At 28.8% G+C, this 14,503-nt stretch overlaps 2 protein-coding genes across 5 annotated transcripts; both read right to left on the bottom strand.

The window, feature by feature from the left end:
* Positions 1-748: 748 nt before the first annotated feature.
* Positions 749-3,510, bottom strand: LOC106657920 (myb-like protein I). Of its 4 annotated transcripts, none has more exons than XM_014379633.2 (8): positions 3,415-3,509; positions 3,051-3,344; positions 2,824-2,875; positions 2,639-2,753; positions 2,454-2,555; positions 2,234-2,353; positions 1,364-1,525; positions 749-1,289 (listed from the first exon to the last, which is right to left on the bottom strand). In XM_014379633.2, the coding sequence occupies exons 2-8, from the start codon at positions 3,295-3,297 to the stop codon at positions 1,116-1,118; spliced, it is 972 nt and encodes a 323-aa protein (XP_014235119.1). In that variant the 5' UTR covers positions 3,298-3,344; positions 3,415-3,509; the 3' UTR covers positions 749-1,115. The 4 variants fall into 4 exon arrangements, with proteins under 4 accessions (XP_014235119.1, XP_014235118.1, XP_014235120.1 ...); XM_014379632.2 differs by having other exon boundaries at positions 3,051-3,359; positions 3,408-3,508; XM_014379634.2 differs by having other exon boundaries at positions 3,408-3,508.
* A 2,302-nt stretch (positions 3,511-5,812) lies between these two features.
* LOC106658033 (peptidyl-prolyl cis-trans isomerase 1) lies at positions 5,813-13,315 on the bottom strand. Its single transcript, XM_014379832.2, has 14 exons — positions 12,965-13,315; positions 11,891-12,001; positions 11,701-11,819; positions 11,445-11,562; positions 11,028-11,388; positions 10,738-10,860; positions 10,280-10,552; positions 9,347-9,558; positions 9,138-9,275; positions 7,751-9,048; positions 7,147-7,665; positions 6,692-6,880; positions 6,477-6,622; positions 5,813-6,411 (listed from the first exon to the last, which is right to left on the bottom strand). The coding sequence occupies exons 2-14, from the start codon at positions 11,951-11,953 to the stop codon at positions 6,281-6,283; spliced, it is 3,690 nt and encodes a 1,229-aa protein (XP_014235318.1). The 5' UTR covers positions 11,954-12,001; positions 12,965-13,315; the 3' UTR covers positions 5,813-6,280.
* Between the last annotated feature and the right edge of the window lie 1,188 nt (positions 13,316-14,503).

The raw sequence follows: 14,503 nt of genomic DNA, 5'->3' as shown, positions 1-14,503 counted from the left end.
AGATTCTTTGAAAAATTTTAAATTTTTGATCGTCGCATTTTTTCGTTTAAGTACTTCTATATCGATATAGAAAATAACAAAGATTTTTTTATAATGTGGAAAATCTTCTAAAAAATGGGCCCTAAGGCCCATGAGATCAAACTAAGAACAGGGAGCTTCAGTATTGGGTATCAGAAGACCCCAAAAAAATTTTGGAGCAAATCCATGACCTCTATAAAAATAAAGCTGGGGTGGTCTCCTTGTGAGATAAAACTGTCGCAACATTCAGAATGAAACGTTGAAGCTATAGCACCTGGGTGGCGTGCACTTTTTCAGAACGTCAATTGTTACAAACGCAACTTCGAGCGAGACGATCTGACCCTTAGGTTGCCTTCGATGAGAAGTTTTGATGGACATTACGAAAAATAACGTAAAATGAAAATTAATTATGCTCGAGTGACTCGCATCGTCTCGTCCGAGGTTGCGTTTGTGACCATTGATGTTCTGAGGAAGTGCATACGATCCTGGTGCCAAAGGTCAAATGGTTCACTCTGAAAGTTACGCGAAGAGGGGTACATTTTTAAAAAGCATAAAACGCCACAAAATGCAAAAGAATAAAAAAATGTAACATACAAAGTATAAAAAAAGGCTCACGGAAACAGCCGTATCTCAATGAATAATCAAAATTTTGGAGTTTTGAAAAATTCGATAGAAGACAAAAAAATTATACTCGAAAAGGAAATACATTTTTTTTGAGTTTTAAGCACCCTTTAAATCTTTAATTGATTAAATAATTTGGTTTAATAATAACATTGGTTATTTTCACATTGAAAACTTGAAAATAAGCCTCAAATTTGTCTGCATATAGAAGGTTTCAAAAAAAAAATTTAACGTCGTGGAATCAAGTTGAATGTTGACGAGAATAAAAAGTATCTGAATTATGTATTAATCAACTCAACTGTACCGATTTTATAATTTAAAGACAAACACAAACTTTACCATCCGTAACTTGTAAACAATAAATAAATTTTTTTTTTTTTATTTGTTTGCGATGCAGCCCATCAGAGTTTACTCTCACTCATTCAAACGATGAAGGCCAGTCATTCTTGCATACGAATGTACATTCGAAAAATCCCTTAAACTTCAAAGCGTTTTCTTTTGCACACAAATGGTGTTACTGGTTCAGTTAACGGACGTTTTTTCACTTTTGGTAAAGGTGCATATTTTCGTATTGGATGAGCTCGAAACAAAGTTTGTTGTCGTATGTTTTTCATTTCTTCCTCTTTTTTATGTTCTTCCTCGCGAAGTTGCTACACAATGTACAACAGCCAATTTTGAATGAAAATAATTCATCACTCTTACAAATTACTTTCCATAGCCTTACCTGTATTTTCAAATCTTCTTGTTTATTGCTTTTTTCTTGTTTTTCCTTTTCTCGTTGCTGCTTTATCATTGCTCTTTCGGCCGTTTGTAACTTTGGTGATTTTACGGTTCGCCGTAACAACGTCGGACGATCGCTGTTTTGTGAAGCAGTTAATTTACTTCCCTAAAAAATGATTGTGGGTTTGAAACGGTGAATTTCTCACACGTGAAATTTCATGAAAAAGTTACTTTTTGATTATATTTTATTTTAACCCATTAACGTTCAGAATGACAAAATTTTGATTCGTTTGAAAATGCGATTTTTCCCATGTTTCAGGCCTTGAAAAGATTTTGCACATACATATTTTGACGTAAAATTTAATGCCTTTTCAGAATCTGGGCTCACATTTAAGACTCCTGTTTTATAAACTTTTTTCACAAACTCAATAGTTTTCGAGATAAAAAATGAATTTTTCATAAAAATTTTATTTCAAGGACGCCATTTTGTTAGAAAAAGTAGTTCGAAAAATCTGCAAAAATTTCCTCAGTTACTTTTACACCCATGATCATCTCTGATCATATTTAAATCTTGAGTTTTTCACGGCAACGCTACGAAAAAATTATATTATTATATTTAAAAAGTTATATTACATAAATTTTTAAATAAGCAACAAATTTTAAATCTGAGCCTGGATTCTGAAAGAGCTTTAAAATTTAATTCAAATCATGTATTTACAAAGTATTTACAAGGCGCAGAACATGAAAAAAAATCGGAATTTCGTCATTCAGATCGTTAAAATATTTTCGGACTTGTATTTTAGTAAGGAAAATATGAATAACCAATTGCAAATAGATGTTAAATTATATTTATTTTCTGATACCATGTACTCACTTGCTTTTTAGTATTTCCATTCGTGGTTTTTTGCTTTTTCACATAAGATTTTTTAATCGGCAGGTTGACCCCAGTATTACGAATTTTTTTTTCATTCAAAGTCTTCAAAAATTTTGGACTCTAATTTTCGATAAATTGTTGAATTTCCGAATAAAAAATTAACAAAATTATGTTATTATATTAATGTAATTTAAACTGAGTAAAAACTCGACTTTTTTACCGATTTTTGTTTCTCACAATGGTTGAATTGCTTCTTTAGTAGTGAATCCATGCTGCTGGAACTGAAATCATTTGATGATTCAATCTTGTTTATATTTATTTCCTATCGAATTAATACGGCCCGTTATTAGCTGCTCTTTCAGGTTAGCTATTAGAAATATAAATTAATAAAATATGCATATATACCTTATTTATGTAAGAATCCTTATTACAATTGTTATTATTGGTGCCATAAATACAATTGTTTTCATTATTGTTGTTGGCATCATTGTTTTGGCTCAGTTCCGTTTCATCGAGAGACCTAAAAAGAATAAAACTGTTACATTTTTAGGAATTCGGAAAATATTAGGATTCGATTTTTCCTGACTTACAATGTGAGCTTAGATTTATTTAAATTATCTCTCAACATAGGTATTTTTCGCCCTTTAAACAATATTGTATTTTTATTATTTATTTCAATATTCCAACTCTGCATTTTTTGAATGTTAAGATAATTGGTAAAATCTCAACAAATTTCAAATCATTTTTGCCTGAGTTAAATTGTATTTAATAAATCATTGTGGAATATAAATAACCGAAGCAAAAGTAATAAACATACTAAAAAAAGGGGCACCATTAGTTGCAGGAGATGAAAAAATCGGTGACTCTGTTAGTTCAAAACTACTGTAACCGGAAACTTGGAGTCTATCCCGCTGTTGAATTGCTGGATAATTCAACGGTGTCGAAGTTGTATGCTCGATCAGGGGATTCCACAATTTTCTTTTGACGAAGCCTCCGAGAGTACCCAACGACAGCGGAGTCACGTTATTTATCGAATGCTTACGGTCCTCCATTACATTTCCCATTTAACGCTGCTCTTGAATGGAGTGGCACTCTCTCTCTCTTTCTCTCTCTCAAATGTTTTACTCTATTTAGTGATAAAGTATACAACTTTAACTGAGATGATATATTTTACTTTTTACCAAGAATAATTAATCCAGCAGTACAACGGTTACTAAAGTGCCAAATGACATGAAACTTCGATTCACACCTATATAATGTCAACAAAGTATACTTTAGAGGCGCACGAAATTGGTACTGCTAAATTTGAACGATTCGTGCGACATACCGCGGAAAAATCATTTGAACCGAAGATTTTTCAAATGATGGCCAAGTAGCTCAAATTAGAAATCAAAATTATAATAAAAATGAGTCTATTATTTTTGAAAACATTAATATGATAAAAACTTTAAAATGCATCTTTATTAAATAAATTGTGTAATAATGAGAGGCGAAAAACCAAGCCTCAAGAAAAAATTAAATAATAGTAAAATTACAAAATATATGTTATAATATTTATCACGATATGAAAAAATATGTAAAAAATATATTAAAAAACTTATTCTACCTCGTCTTCCGTGAACTTATCACGAATGACTTATGAAACAATTGGAATTATTAAAGACACAGAGATTCACAAATAGGTATTATTCTACTAACAAGGATACTGCACAAGATCTAAAATAAGTGCTGTTCCGAGGTTGGTTGAGAGTTAAAATTAAAGGAAACGTCTTGAAATTTTTAAGATAAATTTTTAATAAATAGTACATTACGTCACTCGTGCGCGAAGTATACTATTTTTTATCACGAGTTGCGGGAATTTTTTATTTCCCGCACGCTGTGATAAAAAAGTTTTTTTAATGAAAATACCCTAAATTTTATTAAAAGTAGATAACTGCAGCAAAATAGAGGGTTGCTTGTGTGATATAACATAGGCAGCAATAATAGCAATAGTTCACGGACAGGCACAAGCATTGCCCTTACTTCACAATATTTGCGTTTTTCCAATTACCGAATTGATCTTTCTCGTTTGTTTCATTAAGTATGAATTGAACGCTAAATATTCACATCCATTCTCACTTTTTTGGCACAAGATCAACCCTAATCCCATCAGTGTCCCACTCAAGTCTAAAATATCCATGCACTATTGTCGCATAATTTTCTTTGAAACGAACCCATACAAAATAATCAAATTTTTTTATTCAGTCCTTTTTACCATTTGGAAACCGAGCAAAATCAAAGTCATATTATTCCAGTTTCAAGGTTAATCAAGTAATTCTGTGGATGGGCTGTATTAAATCTTTATTTACATGTTCAATTGTACTTTGTGTGCATTACAAGTGAAACTTATCTGATGTTTATCAGTTTAAAGAATAGTAATTACATGTTATTAAATTATTGCAGTAACAATAAGTTAAATTAAAATATTTTATTTGTATCTGTTATGATACAAATCCCATTTCTTACATTCGTTATAAATACTTTCCATGAAGCGTATTCAAAAAAGAAATACATATTTTACAAATAGCAAAGGAATCAATAATACCTTTTATCAACAAAATCACAACTTCAACACACACTCTCATCATTCACTGCTCACTAATAAGAAATAATAAGAAAAAATAAGAAATCAAAAAATATCAGTAGTAAATTAGTATAACTAGAAAATGGTGACGATAATGATAATGATAATAATAATTATAGTAAAAGTTAATAATTCAAAAAATTTGTCCGTTTTTTTAAATTATTAAATTACTTTTTTAATAAAGTTGAATAGAATTACTTTTTAATCAAACACATTGATTAGTATTTTAATCATTCTATTCATTTAATAAACGAAATATACTTCGGAAGACTGTTACAGTTAAAATATTCATAGTTTAACACATATAAATCAATGAAGTAACAGTACTATTATTACTAAAACAATGATTATTATATTATTATTTTTTATATGATTCAATACTCTAAACGCATGCACTGCTAGATTGCTTTTGAGATAAATTTGAGTTAACAATTCAAAAAAGAATATGGTCACGTTATTTTTATAAAATACTGAAATTTTCAACTCATTTTAAGTTAAAAAATTATGAATAAATTATCGACAACGGCTGATAATATTTTGCTACCTCAGATAAAACTTTGGCTATCACAAAAATACCTTCCTTAAAAAGAGTTCAGGATACTAGTAAACACTGAGAATATAAATATTTTATTTTACTCAATTATAAGTAGAATAATTTATATTTTATTCAGAGCGTAAGATAATTCGACAAATTTTGAAATAATTGATGTTAATATATTGTTATATATAACATGTCAATAATTTTTAAAAATTTTTGATAATTTTTGTAATATTCTGAAATAATCTTACATAAGTTATTTTCGAAATAGCCTTGTTTTTGTCTCAAATGCGGATTACATTTAATCAATTCTACTACTATTGATAATAAATTTATCATATCCAAATTTCAAAATGGAAAAGTCTCTGTTTTGGGACATGTGTTCTTTACATGAAAATTTGGAAAAATGTACATCAAATTTCAAGTTGAATAAATACACAGTAATTTTCATCAAAGTCAAAATTATTTCTCAATATCTTTTTTTCTTATTTGTTTCTAATAATATGCAAAGAGAAAATACGTTTAAAACGACGTACTAGTCATTTGGTTAATAGATTTTGTGTATTAAAATATATACCCAATTCAATCTCAATTATAAAACAAAACAGAACAGCTCAAAAAAATATAAAATTTTTCGTAAAAAAACTTCGTATTTAAAAACCAGTTTATTGATTCATGAATTGATGGATCGATCTATGAAGCCATAATTCAACCATTTTCATTTATAACTGATTTTTGAATGCATTGCATAATTTTAAATGATTAAATTTTTATCAACATTGCCAAGGCATGATTCTACGAATTTTAATCGATTAAACATAATTATTGATTTTAAAGATTGAATTGAACTGTTCCTTATAAATATGATTAAAAAGAAGTTTAAATGTCAAACTTTTCTTTTGCGCTGTTTTTCTTTTGCTTCTTTCAACAGCAAATCAAAAGAGTTTTCTTGATGCGGAGGTTTATACACATTTTCTCCTCTACCATTATTATAATATGAATTCGTTGCGGCTCCATCTGTAATAACATTAAGGGATAAAAACATTTTCATATCTAATTTGAGTTAAAATTTCCTGACTTACCGAGATCAGCGTACTTTTGTTTGCAAAATTGTCTACGACCTCCAAAACACAAATCGTATCTAGGCAATTTAGGGTCATCATTACCGTGTTCAACAGCCTTGTACGCATCATCTTTGTATGCATAAGTAACAAAGCCATAATTGTGCCTTAAATAAAAAAGTTAAAATTTCATATTTATAATAACCATCAAATAATTGTGATTAACCGATACATACCCATGGTCACGAAAATGAAGACTTAGATCAATCACACTCCCAAAAACTTCGAATCTTTTCCGTAAGTCATCTTTAGTTACATTATCTTCTAGCTGACCGACATAAACAACTCTTCGTTCTTCAATTTGGCGCTGTTTTTCATTGTTGTACCATTTTTCATTTGGTCGTCTATATTGTGATATCGGTGATCTACAATTGTAAAATGGAAAATGTGAGTAATTTTTGCTATGTAAAAATAAGATTTTCATATCCAAGTTTCATAATAAAGCATTTATAAAATAATTTGATTTTGAGCCTTGATGTTGAGTTTTACTGGATTGGTAATTATTAAATGCATTTTGAACTTGTATATACTTTTTCCATTTTTTCCATTTTGTTTTTTGAAAACACATTTGTTTTTTAATATTTTTAAAATTGAACAATAAAATTGTACATAAGAATTATGTAAGCATTACCGTGAGTAACTTGATCGACGAGAAAAACGACGTATTGGTGATCTAGATCTTGATTTCCATGATCTTGACCGAGACCTTGACCTTGACCTCGATCTCAACCTTGATTTTGATCTAGACGTCGATTGTGAGCTTCTTGAATATGAACTGGACGATCTGTACCTAGATCTAGACCGTGACCAAGATCTAGATGACCAGCTACTTCTAGAACTAACAGAGCTTCTTCGACGGCTTATTCGTTTATTTCTTTTTACACGGCTACGAGAGCGTCGACTATGCGATCTATATCTGTACTCGTAGCTTCTACTTCGGCTGCGGGTGCTACGGCTTCCATAACTACAGCTGCGATCTCTATGACTTCGCTCACTATGACTTTGACGACGAGGATTCCTACTACTGCGAGCCGAATTAGAACGACGAGATGAACGACTTCTACTGCGACTTCTTGATAAAGAGGATTCTGAGGAGTCACGATACTTTTTTCTGTAACGGCGCATTTTACGATCTCGACTTGATGTTGAGCTATAAATGAATAAGTTTTATTTTTATTCAAAGTAGAGAGTTCAAATAAAATAGTTCGATAATATAAAAAATAGTAAAATATTACCCAGCAAGAGGTTTTTTTGCATTTTCTATCCTTAAATCATCATTTTCAATAACTACTCTTGCATCATTCAATTTCTCTTTGATGCTTCCAATACACTTTTGATTTTCACTTTTAATAGATAGAACAGGTTTAACTTCATTTTGATCTGATTGTTCTGAATCTTCTATTTCACCTTCTTCAATGGGTTCAATTTTCATAGCTATTTTCTTGGTAAGCTTTTCTACACTATCTTGTTTTTCAACTAATTTAGAACTTATTGACTGATTTTTTTCTCCTGTATATTCTAGTTTAACTTTTACTTGCACATTTTCATTTAGTTTTGCTTCAGATATCAAACTATTGATCTTATGATTATGAGTATTTCCAATAGGTGCACCTAACTTTTGAAGGCCTTTATCAATAACAGATGCTCCGGACTTTTCATTATCAATACCAGTACTAGTATTCGAATTAATAGATTTTTCACAACTGATATAACTTGGATCATGAACAAGTGAAACCGGTGATTTTTCTATTTTGTAAACAATTTTATGTGTTCCTTTTCTACTTCGATATTCAGCTAGATTTAATTTTTTTCGTTGTGGTACTTTTTCTGATAATTCAGATTTCAAGTTTTGAACTATAATATTTTTTACTCTATCATTAGAACTATTAGTAGTAGTAATAATGGACTCATTTTTAACTAGAAAGTTTGGTGTAGACGCAGTTGGAGGCCTTTTTAACACTGAAACCAATTGCTGATTAGGATTGAACATAGAATTATATGATTTATCATGTGGGCCTTTATGTGTTACAACTTTCTCAGCTAAAATCGAATCTGTTTTTGTTTCGTTCATTGGTGTTTTTACTACTGTTTTATTCAGAGATGATTTACTCTGACATTCACTTTTATTACTCGATGGAAATATATGGGTTGGTTGCTTTAAAGAAGTTTCATTAGCAGGAGTTATCGTTTCATTTAATTTCTCATTGCTACCTATATTTTCTTTCTTATGCATACCATCATGAAGACTGTTACTTTTACTATCAACGAGCTTACACTTCTGTTTTCTAACAAATGTAGACGATTTTTGGGAACAATTCATTTGCTCCATTTTATCATTCACACTTTTGCTGCTTTTAATGGTGTCGTTTTTCGAATTTTTGGTGTCATTTCCACAACAGTCTATTACATTACTATTACTTTTGCAACATTTTTTGAATTTTATGTTTTGGGTGGCACAGTAATCATGATCAAAAAATATTGGTACATCTATATTTGAATCACATGGACTCAGATGCTGGAGTTCTTCAGAAACCTGTTATATTTTAAGTAAAAATTAAATATTGAATTGAAATATCATTTATAATAATGTTACTCAAATTTTTAATAAAAATTATTATTTACCTTATTTTTTGATTTGTTTTGAGATTTTAAACTTTTAGGCTCTCTTTTCTTAATTTCAACACGTTTAGAATCTTCTTTTTTCAAGGGTATTGCAGGTATAATAGCAATTTTTTTCTTACTTTTTTGATTTTCAGAAGCCTTTAGTAGTTTTAAAAATTAGTATCATATGACAAATCACAGATGTTGATAGTTTCTTTTTTTGGACTCACCTTTATTTTACTGACAATTTCTTCTGGTGAAACTTCATAAAAATTTTTAGACTTTTTAATTTTTTTATTTTGAATAGCTTTTGAATTGCAATTTTCTCTGTTCATGAGTTTATTATTAGTACAGTTTCCGTCATCCATATTTGTCATAGCAGCAGTTTCAGTTGCCTCAAATTGCTCCAATAAACTTGCAACGTTAGTAGCATGTAGAACCACTAAAGTTGAATAAAAATTTCAATTAAATTTAATCAAAATATTAATAACAAAATCAAAAGAATGAAATTTTTACATTTTACATGATTCAACATTGAAACAATTAATAATAGTACTTTATCGCACTGCGTGGCATAAGTCTAACATAATGTGAACTTATGCCACACAGTGCTATAAAGTACTATTTCCCTATACTGTTGCATAAAATCTTAACTGTGCCCATTGAGAAATAGTGTATTTCTCAACGGGTGCACATATGGTTTTTTAGCAAAACGAGGGATTATAGCACGAGCCGAAGGCGAGTGCTGTAACGAGTTTTGTTAAAAAACCATATCTGCACCAGTTTGAGATACTATTTTTTCCTACGAGAGCCTAAAATTAGCGGCAAAGTTGCGTATTTTAGGTTAGAGTGGGGAAATATACTAATTTTCCCACTCTAACCTAAAAACGCAACATTACGGCTAATTTAAAGCTTTCGTAGGAAAGAATAGTATCAACTGGTGTAGATATCGATTTTCAACTATAAAATCCCTCATATTGCTAAAAAAACTTGCACTAATTGACCAATTGACTCTACCCATTGAGAATTATACTATTTTAAGGCTATTTTTTTTACCTCGTAAGCATAAATGTAAATTTTCTATGAGAATAAAAATTAATTTTTTCACTTGAAAATTATATAATAACTATTTCTAGAAATAGTTGAATAATTATTAATTTTACCTGATTTTTCTTCTGAATTTTCGAGTTTGGCCTCTTTCGATGGTTTTTTTTTGCCTTTTTTTGGATTCTCTATCAACACTTTTTCACACTTATTTTTTCCATTAGAGATTGGATTTTTTTGCTTTTTCAATAGATTCTTATTGTCTCTTAAACTTTTTGAATCATTTCTGGATGAAAGGGTTTCTTCTGGTTTTTGATCAACTCCTATATTTGGTGGCTTCTTTTTATCTTTTTGACTGTTGTGTTCTTGTTTAATAAGAATAACATTATTACCTAAATAATAGAAGAATTTTAACATTTGTGTAAAACTGAAGTTCATAAAAATAGTTTTCTATCAAAGAATTGAATTTAGTTTTCAAATGATATTGTCAATTGTATAATATAAATGAAAACAAATAAAATAAAGGTTGTTGATGCCTAAATGAAATAATAAAAATAAGAAAAGATTTGTTACAAACCTAATAATGTAGAATTATATTTTCGATTTTTGGTTTCAGATTTTGTTAGGCTATGCTGACTTTTCTCATCTAAAATTACTGAAGAGGAATTCAATTCCTCAACAGAATCTATTCCTACAACATCTGTAAAATGTTCAAATGGTAAAATTAAAAATTCAAGTATTATAAAAGTTATAACTAATGCTAATAAATACTTATAAATACTAAAAAATATAAGTTTGAATAATAGTATCAATCACTTTGATTATATTAAAATAAATTTATAAATTTAACAAAATTTTTTATCATACCTATTTCAATTTCACTATGATCTGATTCAATTTTTTCACTATTATTAACTTTAAAATTATTGAAATTTTCTATGTTTTTCGTTTCTTGTAGACCATTATCTGTTTGATTATAAAAACTCAATTTTCCATCATTGTTATCCACTTCTAAATTATCATTAAGAATATTTATTTTTGTTATGTCTCCAAAATCTTGGGTAAAACTTGCATACAAGTTATTTTCTGTAGATTCTTGTAATGTTTGATTTATAGGACTAAAAGGAGTATCACTCAAAGGTGTTGTTATGTTACCAAAAACATCAGCAAGCAAATTTTCATCTAATTGTATGTTAAATTGAGATGGTTGTAGTTCTTCATCAGTTGGCTGTAAAAGTAAGGCATTAAAAACTAGAAAAAAATATCAATAAATGATATACTTACTTCTAAACAGTTAAGGTGTTCTGTCCAGTCACTGAGAGTTTTAATGAAATCTTCTTTTGAACTGTTTTTCTGAGCAGCATTTTCAACTATAGGTGTGAAGAATTGGTTTTCATCAAGTCTAAAAACAAAAATTTTAATAAAATAATTCTTTCAGTTACATTTCAAATATTTCTTCCAGTTTAAACAATATTTTTGATTTCATTGATAAAGAATGCAAGAACTATGAAATTCAGTTAGGAATAAAAAAAAAACTTACGCTTGCTCTGCTTCAAGACATGTATTATTTTGATCATAATTAGCCAAACTTAAATCATTTCCTAACATTTTAGAAATTTCATTCTCAAAAATATTTGAGAGATCTCTATCAAAAAGATCCTGAAATATTTAACTTGGTTTAATAAATATTTTTTTAAATAAATTTAATAAATAGAAAAAATTATATGAACCTCATCAAATTGAAATGGAAATTCTGAAAATTGTTCTTCATCTTGGAAGTTTAAAGTTTCCATGTTACTACAGCAGTATTAACATTAATATTAATTGTTCAAGCTAGTTTCCTGAAATAAATAAATTTTGTCTCATTGTTTTATTTAAAATTAGATAAGTAGAGTTATAAATATATTTATTTATTAAAAAAAAAAACCTTAGAAACTAAGATTTATTTTAAATATCTCATTGGAGCAGAGATAAAAAGAGTTTTTTAAGTGATTTCTAGATATTTATAATTCCAAAACAATATATAGTATGAATAACTAAATATAATTGTAGCAATTTTTTGTAATGGGTAGTCCCTTCAAAAGAACTTACAAAATGCTATAATAAAGGCTCTATAAAGGCTCTAATAAATTAAATAATCTTACTTTAATGTTCTATAATTATATCAACGACTATTAATTTTTGATTGTTAGTACTGTAGTCTGATTAATATACAATGCGAATTTGTATTGTGTTCATTACCACTGAACTAAAAGTCACTTGTCTGACAACAATTGCCTCATACTACATTGCATTGAAAAATTGTATCATATTTTCGGAAATGTGTATGTGCCGGTAACGTACTGTTGTTCAACTTAACTTCATTCGAACTCAACGAAATAGAAGATTGAAAAAAAAATTGTGTTAAAATTTGATACATCCATAAATTTACACGTGAAGCAATAGTAATTATAAGGTTTTACTAGATCACACAAGTATTTTCATTTAATTTTTCGTTACCTTTCGTTCATCATTTTTCTAGCTCTAACCTCGAATAAAATGTTTGCTTTGACAACCGACTTTTTTATTTTATATTAATATGTAATTTTTCAAATTTAATGACATGAGATATAACGTAATATTAAAATATTCATTCACGATTAAATTTAATGATTTGATATTTTTCTCGCCTCAGCATGTGTTATATGTATGCATGACACTAGAACAACCATGTGGTTCGGCATTTTACAGGTTATAAATGAACACTCGTTACAAATAATTTTAAATCTGAACGTTTTAAGAGTGTAAAATATTGATCAACTTACAACATTTATTATACGTTTGAAATGGTGATTAGAGTATGATTGAAATATGTAGAAAAGCAAAAAATTAATCTATCATCAGTTCATCAACAATGCCGATCGAATACCAAACATTCGGCCTCGACCTTTTCACAATATGTGGAGATTCTTATGTGTTATCAAAAATTAAATAACAACTACAACAGTTTTTTAATTGTAGATTTGTTCATCACTTTAATTGTTGCACTAGAAATAATAAAACGTGCACATAACACAACAGTAGTATTAAAGAAATATGAATTAGAACGGACAGAACTGACGGCTTGCAACACGCGTGAATCAAAACTCTCAAGTCGTACGGCCCCGCACATGGATTGGGCGGGCTTTGAGCTCACACAGTCGCAACTCATTCGTGCTGTACGAATCGGGATGTCCTCAGAGAGGCTGGCCGATGAAGTGCCGAAACCGGCTAATTCAAATTTTAGACAGAATAAACATGAAAAAATTCCAAAAAGTTTTTGGAAATTTCTACCAACAATATCTCCATAGAACTATCAAGATGGCCGATTGTTGTTCTTTAAACGTCATCGTTTTCAATGAAAATAAGAGTCTATTCTAAAAGAAGAAGTTGAAGAATCAAAATTTTTCTACGATCCTCCTTACTAAAATAGACGTATGTATGAGAAAATTGTAAGAGAATTAGACATAAAGGTATGAGAAGAAGGGAAATGAAATGAAGAGATAGAAAAAAGTAAAGGCCTTTTTTATAAGTTTATGCATGTGAATATACCAGTTACACTTTTTTCTGAGATAAAATACAAAGTTATTATTTACTCAAAAACAGTGGAGTATAGTTTGAAAAAAATTCTCAACGTGAATGTTTAGCACAAATTTTAAAGCTGATCCCAGATTCTGAAAAAACATTAAATTTTACGTCAAAACATGTATGTGCAAAGTCTTTTCAAGACCCAGAACGTAGAAAAAATCGCATTTTCAAGCGAAGCAAAATTTCGTCATTCTAGATGATAGCAATCTGTTACTAATGAAAAATACTCCATTGAAAATAGTTAAAATCAGGTTGGGTTTATCGTTATTTTATAAAGGTGACATAGCCTCGACGGAAAAATAAAAAAAAAATGAAAATTAAAGTTAAACTATAGTTTATAACATATTAAATTATAAGCTGCAATAAAATGAAAAAAGTTATAAAATTAGTAACTTAAAGTTACTAACGGAAAGTAATAATATTTCAAACAGTCAATAAAATTATAAACATTTTATCAAATTATCATGTGTGATAGAACACATTGTTATCAAGTGTAAAATAAATTAACATTTTTTTATATTTTGTTTTATGGATTTTCAATTTCAATGATTAACTCATTATCTCAAGGTTAGAGTTAAAAACAATTAAATTAATTTGATTTTAGAGATGATTAATCTTTTTAATAAACCTTAATGAAAAGTAATAAAATGGAATAATCTATAATAAAAAATAAAAACCGCTCCCACTTCATTAGCAAAGAGCTTTCTCCTAAAAATATGACTGTTCTTTTTTTACGT

The sequence above is a fragment of the Trichogramma pretiosum genome, unplaced genomic scaffold (genome assembly GCF_000599845.2).
Source record: "Trichogramma pretiosum strain Unisexual culture from Peru unplaced genomic scaffold, Tpre_2.0 scaffold84, whole genome shotgun sequence".
Lineage (NCBI taxonomy): Eukaryota > Metazoa > Arthropoda > Insecta > Hymenoptera > Trichogrammatidae > Trichogramma > Trichogramma pretiosum.
The sequence above is the reverse complement of the archived record's forward strand: the minus strand, read 5'-3'. Positions and strand labels throughout refer to the sequence as shown.

What these genes read in the sequence shown, in the direction of transcription:
- LOC106657920 (XM_014379633.2), bottom strand. Translation starts at nt 3,297, where the DNA reads ATGGGAAATGTAATGGAGGACCGTAAGCATTCGATAAATAACGTGACT. An exon ending in AGGATTCTTACATAAATAAG is followed by an intron (nt 2,556 to 2,638) that starts GTATATATGCAT and finishes TTAATTCGATAG; the next exon opens with GAAATAAATATAAACAAGAT. An exon ending in ATGGAAATACTAAAAAGCAA is followed by an intron (nt 1,526 to 2,233) that starts GTGAGTACATGG and finishes ATCATTTTTTAG; the next exon opens with GGAAGTAAATTAACTGCTTC.
- LOC106658033 (XM_014379832.2), bottom strand. Translation starts at nt 11,953, where the DNA reads ATGGAAACTTTAAACTTCCAAGATGAAGAACAATTTTCAGAATTTCCA. An exon ending in AACACCTTAACTGTTTAGAA is followed by an intron (nt 11,389 to 11,444) that starts GTAAGTATATCA and finishes TTACTTTTACAG; the next exon opens with CCAACTGATGAAGAACTACA. An exon ending in TCATAGTGAAATTGAAATAG is followed by an intron (nt 10,861 to 11,027) that starts GTATGATAAAAA and finishes AACATTTTACAG; the next exon opens with ATGTTGTAGGAATAGATTCT.